This window comes from Phasianus colchicus, chromosome 1 (assembly GCF_987193195.1).
Source record: "Phasianus colchicus chromosome 1, bPhaCol1.hap1.1, whole genome shotgun sequence".
NCBI classification, from domain to species: domain Eukaryota; kingdom Metazoa; phylum Chordata; class Aves; order Galliformes; family Phasianidae; genus Phasianus; species Phasianus colchicus.
In genome coordinates this window covers 158,559,370-158,575,664 of record NC_143436.1, presented here as the reverse complement: position 1 = coordinate 158,575,664, position 16,295 = coordinate 158,559,370, and the positions used below count along the sequence as shown (strand labels likewise).

The 16,295-nt window shown below is 39.2% G+C and overlaps 1 protein-coding gene across 1 annotated transcript; it reads right to left on the bottom strand.

Annotated features, from left to right (window-relative positions):
- Positions 1-12,680: 12,680 nt before the first annotated feature.
- Positions 12,681-15,991, bottom strand: LOC149920190 (uncharacterized). The gene has a single exon (XM_090131031.1). The coding sequence runs from the start codon at positions 15,224-15,226 to the stop codon at positions 12,896-12,898; it is 2,331 nt and encodes a 776-aa protein (XP_089987157.1). The 5' UTR covers positions 15,227-15,991; the 3' UTR covers positions 12,681-12,895.
- Positions 15,992-16,295: the final 304 nt, after the last annotated feature.

Here is a 16,295-nt window from a genome sequence, read left to right as displayed (position 1 = left end):
AACCTTAATGATTCTATTATTCTACTTATGGTCAGCTATGATTTTTTTTTAATTTTTTTTTTTCCTCAGTGGTTATAAGCTCTTTTTTGCATGTATTCTTTTTTTTTTTTTTTTTTTTTTTTTCCTGGATCATCAGCTATCGTGTACTTAAGACACAGATGTAAAATTAGAATATTTGGAGTTGGAATTGAGTACTTATTTGTACTAAAATTGTCTGACAAGAACTTATATGCTATTTTCTGTCATTCTTAACCTAGGTATATTATAACCTATTATCTTAACATTTCACTTGAAACACGCATGCATGGGTGTGTGTGTGTTTTATAATGGATTTTTTTTTTTTATGCGTAGAACACAAGAGCTGTAGATTCCCAGATCAGACCAGGATTTTCATCAACTACTTAATAATAAATGCAGGAAAATAAAGTTGAAAAATAATAACATCACTGTGTAGAAACGAATACTAGTATTGTGAAAAACCACTCATATAATTCCACATTTTACAACACTGTTATATATGCAAATTTTTTAGGATTTAGATACTTTTTCAGGGTAAGATCTAAGCTGAAAGTTAATTAGATGTAATAAGCTATGTTTTGCCTTAGGCAAACTTTCCCTAATTTTAGTTTGTTATCATACACTTCGGTGATCTTGTTCAAGTTTAACTTTTCACTAACTTTTGTATCTACCGAAAAAGAAGTACCACATAAAGCCATGTTTGTTTTAGGGAATCCCAGTGCTGCTTCATCTCATGAGAAGTACTTGCTCAACAGGCTTGATCAAACCTGGAAAGCTTTGCCCTAGCTAGGGATAGGTTCCAGAAAGAGATTCACTGTACTAATATTGTGTACTTACTGGCAACAGTGTCAGGAAAGTCTATGGAGTCTTTGTCTTCACTGGCACTATATTCTATCATTAGTATCACTAAGGTGAATATTTATATTTATATATCCTTCATTAGGCTTTTTTTACAATTGCGATTGAAGCCACTGAAAGCCATCTTAGTATCTAACAGGCAAATGAGAAGACAGAATATGAAAAACTGCTTGGTAGGAGCAGAGAGGAATCCATTATTTCAATCTGAAAGCAAATTATTGAATAACACTTGAAAGATAGCACAGTCATTGGTCATAACCAATACTTATTCATGAGGAGGAAGTCCAGTTTAAATAACTTAATTTCATTTTATGACAAGGTTACCCTCTTAGTAGACCAAGGGAATCCAGTTGATGTAATTTTTTTGGACTTCAGAAAAGCTTTCAGTACTGCTTCCCACAGTATCTTTCTAGACGAAATGTCCAACATGCAGCTAGACAAACACATAATACAATGGCTGGATAACTGGCTGATGGGTTGAGCTTGAAGTGTTATAGTAAATGGGTTTACATAATGTTGGTGGGATTCTCCATGCTTCCATTTTAGGGCCAGTTCTCTTGAAAGTTTTCATACATAATCTGGATGCAGGAATCAAATATATAATATGTTTCCAGAATAAACTGGGAGAGACTTCCTTGGGGGTAGAGGGGCCTCGCAGAAAGATCTGGACAAATTAAAGTGCATGGAAATTACCAAATACATGAAATTTGACAAGAGCAAGTGTGACATTTTGCACATGGGGTGGGGCAATCCTGGATATATGTACAGACTGAGGGATGAGATGCTGGAGAGCAGCCCTACAGAAAGGGTTCTGAGAGTTCTGATCAATGGCAAGTTGTGTATGAGTTAGCAGTATGCCCTGCCAGCCCAAAGGACCAATGGTACCCTGGGTACTCTGCTAGTAGTAGATTCCGTTGCATTAAAAAATATTTTATATTCATGACAAAATTTCAGATAATTGACATTGGATTATACAAATGTTATGCTTCTGATTTTCAGGTGGCTTGATGCAAGTGAAATAATAGGCAAGAAGGTGTGAAAAATATGATTCTTTAAACATTTACTGGTCTTGGAATACATGTGTTCAAGCAGTTAAATACTAAAGAATTGGAAAAAGCACGCAAAAAAAAAAAAAAAAATATCACCAGAAAAAAGCAATTTCAGAGAGATTTGATCCTTCAGATTTCAGTTTTTGTCCATGGTCAAAGTGTAGGTTGATACACAAATCTAAAGAGGACTGACTGGAAAATCTCAGACATAAAAATGTCCAAGTCAGGAGTTTCTGGTATGTAAGTTATGATATATTAATGATAGCGTGGGAAGGAGTTAGTTGGAAATGAAAAAATGATGCAATTTTTGACATGTTCCTTTTTTTTCTGGGCAAGTAGTGTCCACAGATGGATACTGCATATCCACAGCATTAATGAAGGCATTCTAGAAGTACAAAAGCATGAACTTCATTTTCCTGCAAGCATACTTACTTGCAAAAGAGTAGAAACATTAAATTTGCAAACTCATAACTGAGGAGATCTAGGGTAAATATACACATGAATAATAGTGTGAGGTTCAGATTAACAAGTTAAAAGGTCTGAATTAAAAAGATAGCTTACAAGATAGAGCTAAAAATTTTCAAAATTTTCAAGAAAAAAAAAATGTTGATGAAGAAGGGAAACCAAAAAGGAATAATACAGACCAACTAGTATATTCTTGTATACATTTTTATCAAACAAACTAAACATCTAAATTAGATAAGAACAAGTACGAAATACTTACTTTAGTACACTGTCTAGAGCTAAAGTAAGTAAATACTAGCTTCAGAGGAATTCAGCATTTTCTTCAGATTTTCTATATCCTTTCCTAAGCAGCAATTTCTCAAAAATTTTTGCCACTCTCAAAAAAGTTTATCATTCTTGCGACCTTCCTTTCATACCTTTTATCCCTGACTTCTGTCAACTAGATTTCTATGGTCATTCTTTCCCTCCTTTTGCCTTCATCATTACTTTTGATTTCCTCCTCCACTTCCTCTTCTTTTCATCCAGTGTTACCTTTCTATTGCTTGTTCATTAGCGTACAAACATATCTGTATTATTACATTCCTTTGCAAATGAGGCCATCTCTTAATTAGTCTACCATTAAGGTAATAAATGAAAACTGGTAATAATAAACATTAATAATAGGAGTTGGAATGTGAGAAATAATTCTTCTTGTCCAGATATCTAGATGGTTTAGTTAGCCATTCTGTGTTCTAATGGTGTAAGTAAGTTAAAATAAAGACTGTCATTCACTGCCTAAAAATATGCTCTTTCCATTTCTGCAACAAGAAAGGCAGAATCAAAATATTTTATTCTAACAGTTAAATAGTTTACTGTTGTTTATAGAAGGAGTTTTCCCTTGTTAAGAACTAGTAAATGTCTAAGCAATTTCATTTCCTCATAGTTAATCAGTTTGAATAGTTAATCAGCTTCACCATTTGAAATACCATATTAACACTATATGTAACTTATATTATTAAGAACGTCCAACATGCTCATGAAATTCAAACATTTAAAAATAAGCATATGCACATTCCTTCACCAGCTTTTTGGAAAGGGTGTATATATACCTATATTTAAATATACGTTTAAAAACAAGTGTATATGTGTCCTTATTATGTTTTGTGTTTGTGTATGAATGTATCTATGTATGAATGTATATATTACTGTTTTTCATTCCTTTACACATTCTTGTTCTTTATGATCTATTATTTCTTTCTGGCAATAAAGCAGCAAGTGCCAACACCTTCACAACTAATGAAGCATATATCTTGGCTTAGAATATATTATAGCACTAAACAAAGAGCATTTGGGGAACTTTTAATAACAATGCAGCCTGTGTTGCTTTCCTAATATGTTTTAACTTTGCTGTTTCTGTAATAACAGGTTCGTTATATTCATGCTACAGGTGGAAACATTTTTCTGGTTTATATAATTCTACAGTACTATAACTTATTGAAATATAGGGGTGAATAACTTTTAGGTCTAGAAAGAAAGAAAATGCACAGTTCTTACATTCTAGGACTTGCATGAACCTCGAAATCATGAAATATACTGGGGAAAGAAAGAAAGAAATATGAGATAAATCCTACTGTACCATCTCTCTAAAGATTTCACTTTATCAGATTCCTTTTACTGATACATGTAAAATAAAGTTTTTATTATAGAAGAAAAATTGTCAAGGGTGAAAAAAATATTAGTGCATTTTGTACTAACAATCCATGCAGAAAAGAATTCAAAGACAAAAATACTTGTAATAGCTGTTTCCTTTCACACAATTTCTGTGAATTTTCTTGTGAAACAAACAAAAAAAAGGGAGGATGTGTATGAACTTGGACTGCAAAAAATGTAATAATTTTGGATGGGAAAGATTCTCACCTTCTTTTGGATTTCTGATGAAAAATAGTAGAGATATTCCAATGTTTTTAGACATTATAGAGCAGTGCTTACACAGTCAGTGACTTTTCTGCTTCTCGTGCTGCCATGCCAGTGAGTAGGCTGGGGGAGCACAAGAAGCTTAGACGAAACGCAGACAGGACAGGTGATCCAGATTGACCAAAGAAATATCCCATACCATACGATGTCATATGATATCATTCCTCAGCAATAAAAGCTGCAGCAAAGGAGGAAGGAACAGATATTCAGAATTATGGTGTTTGTCTTCCCAAGAAACATTGCCTCTGATGGAGCCCTGTTTTCCTGGAATTGGCTGTCTACAGTGGAATTCCAAATGAATTCTTTGTTTTGCCCATGATGCTTTTGCCTTACCCAGTAAACTGGTTTTATCTCAACCTATGTGTTCGTGCATATATTTTTACCTTTTACCTTTCTAATTCTCTCCCCTACCCAACCTGGGGAGAGTGAGCAAGCTGTTTGCTGGGGTTAAATCACCACAGAAAACAAAACAAACAAACAAACAAACAAAAAAACAACCAAAAAAAAAAAAAAAAAACCAAACCAAACAAAAAACACACACAAGAAAACCACATAGTAAATTTTATAAATAATATAATAATAAAAATAATAAAATGACCACTTATAGTATGAAATATTATATGTGATATTCCAGATAGTAATTTGAAAGAATGAGGTATAGGAAATCTCTTTCCAGTTTGAGACAAGGCTAGTACTCATATCATATAATCTCACACATGATGTTTGATTATATAAAAGGAAAATTTTAAAAAGCTCCCAATTTTCCTTTGGACTTTTGCTTTTTAAATATGCCTTTGCTATATATTGCATGTTATCCTTCCTACATTCCCAACATGACGATTACCTCAATCCTGCCTCAAACAAATTACATTTCATTTCTGATTGAATAAATCTTTTCCACTATATCTGACATATATAATAACTGGGCATCAATATTAGGCAATAGCAAAGTACTTACAGTATTTCAGTATTCATTCCTCATCATGGACCTCAGTTAATCTCATTCACAACAGTTTTTCTGATAGAAAATTTGGTCAAAATCCAAAGAAATTTAAACAGAAATCACCTCCTTTAAATCTGTTTAAAACAGGTCAGCATGCATCCAAAATAATCTTAATTTTTACACTTTCTTGTACTGTCTTCCAGTACTTTCTGCCGTTGAAAGGATCAGCAATATTCACAAAACACATTTCTGTAGTTGGCACTAATTGGCACACTGACTGGCACAGTGTAACCCACCATATCATGCCTAGAAGCAGTCCATCAGTGACAATATTGTAGGGTAAAAAATGGAACACATGCAACAAAACTCACTGTCACTACCCAGGGATAAAGAATAAGACTTTGGTCTCTAGGGTGAACTGTCTGTCAGGATGCTAAAACAGGAAATTTGAAAACAGAAAAATTTAATTTTCCTCTGTATGCCAGTTGTGAGTTAACACAGATGTCAGGAAAATGACCGCTTCATCTTTCCTCTGGAGCCCCTATAACAATGCCACCATCCCCACTCTTTTCCTGTCATTCTCAATTACATCCAGAATCTGGTCTTCTTTTTGTTGCCTGAAGATACTCCACCAACCATGTTAGACTCAACCTCTTTTATCCACGTCTCTTTCAATTATTCTGTACTTTCTAGAACGTTTTGAAGCAATGGTGATCAATCATCCACCTACAGGTTGCCTATCTCTAAAAAATGTGCTCAGTACCCGCAGCCACTGCTATATTCACAAGAAGCTAGCAAACAAGAGAGACATAATAAAGGTGATATAATAAAAAAGACTTCTCTGCCATATCATTTATGTCTATTAAAAAAAAAAAAAATTAACCTGTTTTGAACAAGATGCTTAGAAACTGCTGAGTATATTGTCCATACAAATAAATAACAAAAACAGAAATTTAACCACAACATCATGCAAAACAGGAACGTATTTCATGTGTGCCCTTTATTCTGATTATGAGTTTACTTAGAGGTGCACTTACATATTCAAATATTATATTTTCTCACTGCTACCAGGGAATTCAGACTAAAGGCAGCAGAAGCCCAAGGGGCATTTCATGTGGAACAGACTGAATACTGGGTCTTCTTGTTGAGAAATATATCTCTAATATAGATCACCAAATTTCTCTGTTCTTCTACATGAGGTCATTAGTGTATACTATTTTGAAATATAATTTCAGAAATTAAAGATGGTGTTAAAGAATGTGTAATACGACCGTTAATTATAAATTAAAGAATTAATATAATATTATACACTGTTTTTTTTTTCTATTTCATTTAATATGAAAAATCAAAGCATTTCCTAATAGAGCTGGTAATTGCTATATGACTGGACACAAATTATATGTATTTCTCTTAATTTCTGACATTTCTGTCATTAATTGTCATGTCATGTTCAGCTCAGTCACATTCATTTATGAGACTACAAACATGACACAGTATGTCACAATAACCCAGATAATATGTCAGAACTTTTTAGGAGATTTTTAGGGAAGAAAAAAAATCTTTTAGCTTGGACATTTTCCTTCTACTCTCCTCCCTCCCTCCTACCTTTCCCCCCAACCCCCCCCACTCCTCCCACCTGAAAAATAAAGAAAAAAATTGAAATTAAATACTTCACAGCTGAAACTAAAATTAGATTTTAAAGTTTTTGCTTTTTTTTTTTTTTTTTTTTTTTGACTGGCACGTTTACACATGTTTCACATGTAAAGGAATGTTTATAATCTTACAACAAAAAAAAAAAAGGAAAAGAGAAATGTGGCATTTAATATATACATGAAATTTTGTCACTCCTCTTTTCACAATTCATTTGAGATGTGAAATGGACATTCAGCCACGGTATTTATTTTTCAATAAGATCTTGATTACAGCCAGTTTCACAGAGAGATTGTTTGAAGTTCAAGCAGGTTAAGTGATCTGGTCAAAGCTAGAGTGTGAACCTGTGTACTGAATTTATTTTGGAGCACAGCACACTGCAGTTTTCCTGTATACCATGCCACTTCTCTATTTCTGTTTTAAATCAAGAATCAGAACAGTGTGGTATAAAGTATACCAGAACACTATGTACTAAAAATGAAAGCACCAGATGCTTGATACAAAATGTAAAACCTGTCAAAAAGAGTCATACAATTTGTTAAGAAAATTTTAGTATGTAATCTGCTTATTCCAAGGTTTTTACAGATTGTTACATAAATTACAAAAGGTGATACTGTAGACTAGAGATATTTGCAATTTGCAGTGACCATTTTGTTGTCAAGTGGTAGTCTTTTCCAATGTTTTTCATTATTAGAGGAACTAATTAAAACATACTCAGACTGTGCCACATATGCTAAGCACATAATTTGTAGAAAAATCTTATCTGTCCATTACCTTTATTCTGCTGCATTTTCTTCCCCACATCTTGGGGTAGTGAGCTCACTTTTTTTCCTGTTAATAAGATTTTTGTGTTAAAACTGGCATGTTGAAATGCCTGACATGAGAATTCTCAAACTGTCTTAACTAGATTTTGGCATTTAATAAGCTGTAAACTGCTGAAGCTATTTGCAGATGAAGTCTCATTTTTGTCCATCAGCAGGGGGCTGGAAGTATAATTAATTGAGTGAAAGTTAAAAGATGGACAGCATGGTTACATTTATGCAAATATTGCACAAGAACATCTAACAGAAAAGAAAAATAGCTTGTAACTGATTGGTTTGGTTTTAGACCAAAATCCACAGGGTCCACTTATACACTGCAGATTGCACGTATGACAATTAAGACCTATAGTGGTAAGGTTTTTTAATATACTTTCTGCAATAGAAAAAGAATAGTAGGAAAAGAAAACCTTTACTGATAGTCAAGGTTTCAAATCCAGTGAGACAGTTCTATTTCTGTTTTAAGCTCATTTTCTTCTCATGAATGTGAAAATAGATTAAAAAATAGTATTACAAAAGTCATATGATGCATGTACCATCAACCATATGCTGGTCTCTGCTATTTATTTCTTTATTCATCTCCCAGTCATATGCATCCTGGTACACCAAAGATTCTATTTAATTAAAGTTAGTTAAAAGCTTAAACACAGAGATCAGGACAGCTGCTAGAGGTATTAATTTGAGTTCTGCTTGGGGTGATCAGAAGCACTTTCATGTATTCTGTTTTATATCATTTCACCTTCTTATACGGTGTCTTTTGTTTTCTTTCTGCCTGTTGCTGTTTATTGGAATGATTCCCAAGTTAAGACTAAAAGCTGCAAGTATAAATATTTGGGTTGAAACGTTTTCCCTTTTATATCTTCAAGTCTTGTACTCTATATTTACAAAATAACTGTTTCAACATTGTTCACTGATTTTTCACTATGTACGAAGAGTATGATGTACAGCAGATAAAACCTGCAAAGAAAATTTCCTAGGGGATTTAAAATCTAGCTCAGCATTTGTCCTTCATGTGACTTAGCCTGAGCATCTTACTCTGGCGAAGTAGCAACAGGCAAACACTTTAGCTTTACTAAGCAAAAAAACTAGCCTATTACTCATTTACAGTAAATATAATGTGTACTAATTTCTGCTGGTCTCTACATGCCTGAGTTTAACCGATTCTTCCAATATTTGATAGTGTTGACAAATATGCTTCAACCAGCTGATGCTAAAATTTGGAAGAATTAGAAAGAGCATATTTTTAGGAAATAAGATACTCATTATTTTCTGTGAAATAAGCAGTTATTCATGCAATTTTTTTTTAAGTTGCTTACTGTCAATGGTTTACGGGCTGGTTCGGCCCAGTTCCGTGACTAGCGGGGCGGAGGGATCCGCAGATCCACACCTCCGGAAAAAGGGAACAGGGGACCTCAAAATAATTAAAAACAGCGGCAACGATCTGAGGAGAAACAAACTAATTTACTAAATATAGTATCGGAATGCAAGATAACACACTATAATACAATATAATTAAATCTGAAGCTAATAAATCAAATATAATGAGAGAGAGAATGTCCGAAAGGTGGATAGGCCTCACCACAACGCGGAGAGCTGAGGTGAGATGCGCAGTCCAGTTGAGCAGCAGGGAGAAAAGGGAGGAGAGCCGACGAAGAGCAGGCTAAGAAGAGTGCATCAGGTGACCTTGCCAGGAGTTGTATCTCGAGACTCTCTGTGACCGCAAAGTCCCCTGGGGAATGTAGTTCTTCTTCTCTTCCAGGCTGGTACCCAGAGCTTGAGCACCAACAGTTAAACTCCCACTGCCCCACATGATGTTATGATGTGGAATACCGAAAACCAAAAATCACAAAACCATGACATTCCACCCCTTATTCTACATCACTACATCATGCTTAACATATACAAACAAAATATATTTACCAAACACTAAACACATGCACACACAAACCTGTATATATACATGGAATTACTGACTGCACTCCCCCAACATCAAATTCCCTTGTGGTACACATTGAACATCCCCGTTTTTCTGCATCACCCACCAAGTGGACCCAGGTCCCTGGGCAAAAACAGTTCCACGAAGAGGTTTGCCCTTCCCAGAAGCTGGAAAGACCCAAACCGCTTTTCCCAGCATGTTCTTTACATGTACTACAGGGACCTTATCTCCCTTGACAGTATGTAGGGAGCTAGCAGGACCATCACGATTGATAGATCCTCTAGTATTGACCAACCAGGTGGCTTCTGCCAAATGCTTCTCCCAATGCTTAAATGTTCCGCCACCTATTGCTTTCAACATGGCTTTTAACAACCCATTGTAGCGTTCAATTTTACCAGAGGCTGGTGCATGATAGGGGATATGATAAATCCACACAATGCCATGATCCTTGGCCCAAGTATTTACAAGAGAATTTTTGAAATGAGTCCCATTATCTGACTCAATTCTTTCTGGGGTGCCATGTCGCCACAGGACTTGTTTCTCAGGACCCAGTATGGTGTTTCGGGCGGTGGCATGGGGTACTGCATATGTTTCAAGCCACCCAGTGGTTGCCTCTACCATAGTAAGTACGTAACGCTTACCACTGCGAGATCGTGGCAAGGTGATATAATCAACCTGCCATGCCTCCCCATATTTATACTTTTGCCATCGCCCTTCCTCCCAGAGAGGTTTCATCCTCTTGGCTTGTTTAATTGTGGCGCATGTGTCACAGTCATGGATAACCTGTGAAATAGCATCCATAGTTAAGTCCACTCCTCGGTCTCTAGCCCATTTGTATGTTGCATCTCTTCCTTGATGACCTGAGGTCTCATGGGCCCACCGAGCTAGAAATAATTCACCCTTGTTCTGCCAATCCAGGTCTACTTGAGCCACCTCAGTTTTGGCGGCTTGATCTACCTGGTGGTTATTTTGCTGTTCTTCAGTAGCCCGACTCTTGGGCACATGAGCATCTACATGGCGCACCTTTACAACAATATTCTTTATTCGGGCAGCAGTGTCTTTCCACAGTTCAGCAGCCCAAATGGGTTTACCCCTTCTTTGCCAGTTGTTCTGTTCCCACTGCTGTAACCACCCCCATAAAGCATTTGCCACCATCCATGAGTCAGTGTAAAGATAAAGCATTGGCCACCTCTCCCGTTCAGCAATATCTAAGGCCAGTTGGACAGCCTTTACCTCTGCAAATTGCCTTGATTCTCCTTTCCCTTCAGTGGCCTCTGCAACTTGTCGTGTGGGGCTCCACACAGCAGCTTTCCATCTGCGATGCTTCCCCACAATACGACACGATCCATCAGTGAACAGGGCATATGTCTTTTCATTTTCTGGTAGTTCATTGTATGGTGGGGCCTCTTTAGCACGTGATACCTCTTCTGCTGGTGGTGTTCCAAACTTTTTGCCTTCAGGCCAATCCATGATCACCTCTAGGATCCCTGGACGGCTGAGGTTCCCCATCCGAGCTCGCTGCGTAATCAACGCAATCCACTTACTCCAAGTGGCATCAGTAGCATAATGGGTGGAAGGAACCTTTCCCTTGAACATCCAGTTCAGCACTGGCAGTCGAGGTGCCAGAAGGAGCTGTGTTTCAGTACCAACTACTTCAGAAGCAGCCCGAACCCCCTCATAAGCAGCTAAGATCTCCTTTTCAGTTGGAGTGTAGCCCTCTTCCGACCCCCTGTAGGCCCGACTCCAGAATCCCAGGGGTCGGCCTCGGGTCTCTCCTGAGGCTCTTTGCCACAAACTCCAAGTGGGACATTTCTCTCCAGCAGCAGTGTAGAGGATGTTCTTTACATCCTGCTCCGTCCGTACTGGCCCCAGGGCCACGGCACGGGCTATCTCTTGCTTAATCTGCTCAAAAGCCTGCTGCTGCTCAGGGCCCCATGTAAACTCATTCTTCATTCTTGTCACGTGATAAAGGGGGCTTACAATGAGGCTGTAGTTTGGAACATGCATTCTCCAAAAACCCACTACGCCCAGAAACGATTGTGTCTCTTTCTTATTAGTGGGCGGAGACATGGCAGTGATTTTGTCGATCACATCTGTCGGGATGTGACGACGTCCATCTTGCCACTTTATACCTAGGAACTGAATTTCCTGGGCAGGTCCTTTCACTTTGCTTCGCTTAATAGCAAAACCAGCATGCAGAAGGATCTGGATTATTTGCTCTCCTTTCTCAAAAACTTCCTTTGCTGTGTTGCCCCACACAATGATGTCATCAATATACTGTAAGTGCTCAGGAGCACTGCCCTGTCCCAGTGCAGCTTGGATCAACCCATGGCAAATGGTTGGGCTATGTTTCCACCCCTGGGGCAAACGATTCCAGGTATACTGAATGCCCCTCCAGGTGAAAGCAAACTGTGGTCTACATTCTTTGTCCAAAGGAATGGAGAAAAAGGCATTAGCAATGTCAATGGTGGCATACCATTTTGCTGCTTTTTACTCCAATTCATATTGGAGTTCTAACATGTCTGGCACAGCAGCACTCAGTGGGGGTGTGACTTCATTCAGGCCACGGTAATCTACTGTCAACCTCCATTCTCCACTGGCTTTATGCACTGGCCATATGGGACTATTAAAAGGCGAGTGAGTCTTGCTAATCACTCCCTGATTCTCTAGTTGACGAATCAGTTTCTGAATGGGGAGCAAGGAATCCCTGTTGGTGCGGTACTGCCGCCTGTGCACCGTTTTTGTAGCAATCGGTACCTGTTGCTCTTTTACTCGTAGCAACCCCACAACAGACGGATCTTCTGATAGGCCAGGCAAAACAGACAACTGCTTAACACCTTCTGTGTCTACAGCAGCTATTCCAAAGGCCCATCGATACCCTTTGGGATCCTTATATCCCCTTCTGAGGTAATCAATACCAAGTATACATTGAGCCCCTGGGCCAGTCACAATAGGGTGCTTTTGCCAGTCTTTACCAGTGAGGCTGATTTCGGCCTCCAACATAGTCAGCTCTTGGGAACCCCCAGTCACCCCATAAATATAAATTGATGTTGTCCCTTGGTGACTCGAGGGCATTAGAGTGCACTGAGCACGTGTCTACCAGGGCCTTATATTTCTGTGGTTCTGATGTGCCAGGCCATCTAACCCACACAGTCCAATATACTCTATTATCCCTTTCCCCCCCCTGCCTGGGGGCAGGGCCCCTCTATTTGTTACCTCCGTTGTCTGCAGCAACTGGAGCAATCACCTTTTTGGAGAAGTTCACCTTGGTGGCTGATTTGTCTTGTAATTCTTTTACCCGTGCTTGAAGTGCAGGAGTAGGTTGTTTATGCCACTTCTTCATATCTTCTCCATGGTCATGTAGGTAATGCCACAAGGCAAAACGTGACATAGTCTTACTGTTGTCACTTGCTCGAGCAGGAGGACGTCTTCTTTTGAAAGCTGAAACGTTGGATGACACCGGCTGGGAGGAAACCAAGTTGATCAGCCCCTCCAGTAGGCTGTTCTGGGAATTCTGGTCCCCATTGGATGTGTCTGTTACCACCGTGGATCCATCAGCATTAGGCACGGTTGACAGTTTGTCTATTATATCTTCTTGTTTGTTTTCCATTCTATTCAGCTTTTCAGCTACTTTTGCGATGGCTGAAACACAAGCTCGCAGAGGGCTTAAATGTAACTCAAAGTCTTGAAGTTTATTAATCAGTTTGTTTATAAGGGGTCTTCTTTCCCCTCTGCCATACATTGCTGCAAATGTACTGGCGTACCTTTCTGGTGCAGTCTTTGTGAATGTACACCACATATTTGGTGTACACCTGACTCTCTCAGGATCATGCTCTTGATCCGGCTCATCAGGAATGAAATCAGGGCTATGTAGCATTTCCACCACAGCATATTCTCTCAAATAACGGATGCCTTTTTCTATATCAGTCCATTTCTTTTTCTCAGGCATCAGATCGTCTTTGAAGGGGTATCTTTCTTTTACAGCTAACAGCATCCTCTTCCAGAGGGTGAAGGCCTGATTCTGGCATGTACTAATGCCTCTGTCAATGGCTGAGTCCCTAGCAATGCCGCCCAGCTGGCGAGCTTCTCTACTATCTAGCCACACACTGTTGGCCCCATTGTCCCAGCAACGAAGTAACCAAGTGGCAATAGGCTCATTTGGGTGACGTGAAAAGTCTTTTCTCAGACTTCGAATTTCATTCATTTTCAGAGATCGATCAACAATGGTAACAATATCTTGCTCACCTCTTACTCTTTCAGGACTCCTTGATGCCCTTATAGGCGTTGGTGACCGTGGTCTTACTGAGGGTCCCTCCCCTGGACTCGGGGGCGCTTCCCCTGGATCTCGGAGCCACTCCTCTGGACCTCTTTGCTCCTCTTTCTTCTCTTCTAACTGAGTCAAGATTCGTTTCATTTTCCGTCCTCTCACAGGGGCAACTGATATCAATTGTGGTGCCTCCTGTGGTTGATCATGTTGGTCAGTTCCAATGCTTTCACCCTCCAGCTTGGCTTGGAGTCTGTCTTTTTCTATCATGAGAGCATTTAGTTCAGATTGAAGGGTGTCTCGCTCAGTTTGGACAGTGTCCCGTTCAGATTGGAGAGTGTTGAGTTTGGATTGCAGGGAGTCTCTCTCGATTTGGAGGGCATCTCGTTGAGATTGGAGATCCCTTCTCTCAGTTTGAAGATTTTCCCTTTCGGCTTGGAGACTTTCTTTCTCAGTTTGGAGACACTCTTGCCAGGTTTTGAGATTCTCTCTCCTGGCTAGGAGACTCTTTTTCTCAACCTGGAGATTCTCTGTCTCGCCTTGGAGACTCTCTCTTTGGGATTGAAGGGAGTCTCTCTCAATTCGGAGGGCATCCTGTTCGGACTTGAGGCTATCCCTCTCAGACTGGAGGGCATCTCTCTCAGATTGGAGGTCTTTTCCCTTGACCAGGAGACTCTCTCGCTCAGCTTGGAGATTCTCCCGCTCTGCTCGGAGTCTCTCCTGCAAACTCTCCCTTTCAGCTTGGAGACTCTCTCGCTCATTTCGTACTGCCTCCCTGAGACTCTCCATTTCAGCTCTCAGACACTCTCTCTCAATTTCACAAACTCTCTCCCTCTCTGGGATACTATTGAATAAGGCCCGATAAGCATTAGCTAGGCCCCAAATCATTTGTGCCTCCTCAGATCTGCCTGAGCCGCAACATTCCTGTCTCAAGTATGCATTTAAGCTCTCAGGGTCTTTCAGGTGTTCAGGAGTGAAGTTCCATGACACCGAAGATGTCCATCTCTCTAAAGTCTCTCCCAAGCCTCTCCACACTCCCTGCCACTCAGTATTCTCTGGTTTTGGGGAAGGCTTCCTCAAAATATGATAAATACAAATACTGAGTGAAATGATGAGAAGAACATTCAGGGAGATTAACAACGTGATCAGGTGAGCATTCAAAAACTGCATAAAAGATTCAAAGGAGAGACTGGGAGCCTGCTTAAAAATCCCAAGTTCTGTAAAATTAGCAGCTCCCTCTGCAAACAGGTTTAAAAGAGAAAGCAGAATCATTTTTTTTCTCTTTCTTTACAAAAACAAGATAGCAGTGCTCAAAGTTTACAAATATCCCAGAGTATTGGCAGTCCGCCTAGACTTTCAAGGTCAAGTTCTCAGTGAGCACCTGTGAAAAAGATAAACTTTCCCAACGAAACTCTCCGAGAGAGCAGAGAGAGATTCGTTCTAAAAAACTAAAAAGCAGCTTCTGCCCGCATTCTCCACCAAAAAATGTCAACGGTTTACGGGCTGGTTCGGCCCAGTTCCGTGACTAGCGGGGCGGAGGGATCCGCAGATCCACGCCTCCGGAAAAAGGGAACAGGGGACCTCAAAATAATTAAAAACAGCGGCAACGATCTGAGGAGAAACAAACTAATTTACTAAATATAGTATCGGAATGCAAGATAACACACTATAATACAATATAATTAAATCTGAAGCTAATAAATCAAATATAATGAGAGAGAGAATGTCCGAAAGGTGGATAGGCCTCACCACAACGCGGAGAGCTGAGGTGAGATGCGCAGTCCAGTTGAGCAGCAGGGAGAAAAGGGAGGAGAGCCGACGAAGAGCAGGCTAAGAAGAGTGCATCAGGTGACCTTGCCAGGAGTTGTATCTCGAGACTCTCTGTGACCGCAAAGTCCCCTGGGGAATGTAGTTCTTCTTCTCTTCCAGGCTGGTACCCAGAGCTTGAGCACCAACAGTTAAACTCCCACTGCCCCACATGATGTTATGATGTGGAATACCGAAAACCAAAAATCACAAAACCATGACACTTACCAATATAAAGTGTCAGGTATCTTTGAATAACACTAGGTGTTCTGTGTCAGGAACTTCATCAAGCATATACTTAACACTGACAGAATGTAGAGAACTCCATGCTAACCATATTCAGATAGTTTATCTAAGCTTGCTCCAAAGATAATTACAATTCCAGGCATTATTTACATTTTCATGAGGTATAAACACTTCTTTGTGTTTCTTCACACAATTCTGAAATAGTGGTTTTAAAAACAAAAACAAGAACAACCAACAATTGAAAGTACACTGAGAAGGAGATACTGTAGATCATTTTAATCAGACTTAG

Excerpts from the sequence above, each read along its gene's own strand:
- LOC149920190 (XM_090131031.1), bottom strand. The coding sequence starts at position 15,226 with ATGATTCTGCTTTCTCTTTTAAACCTGTTTGCAGAGGGAGCTGCTAAT.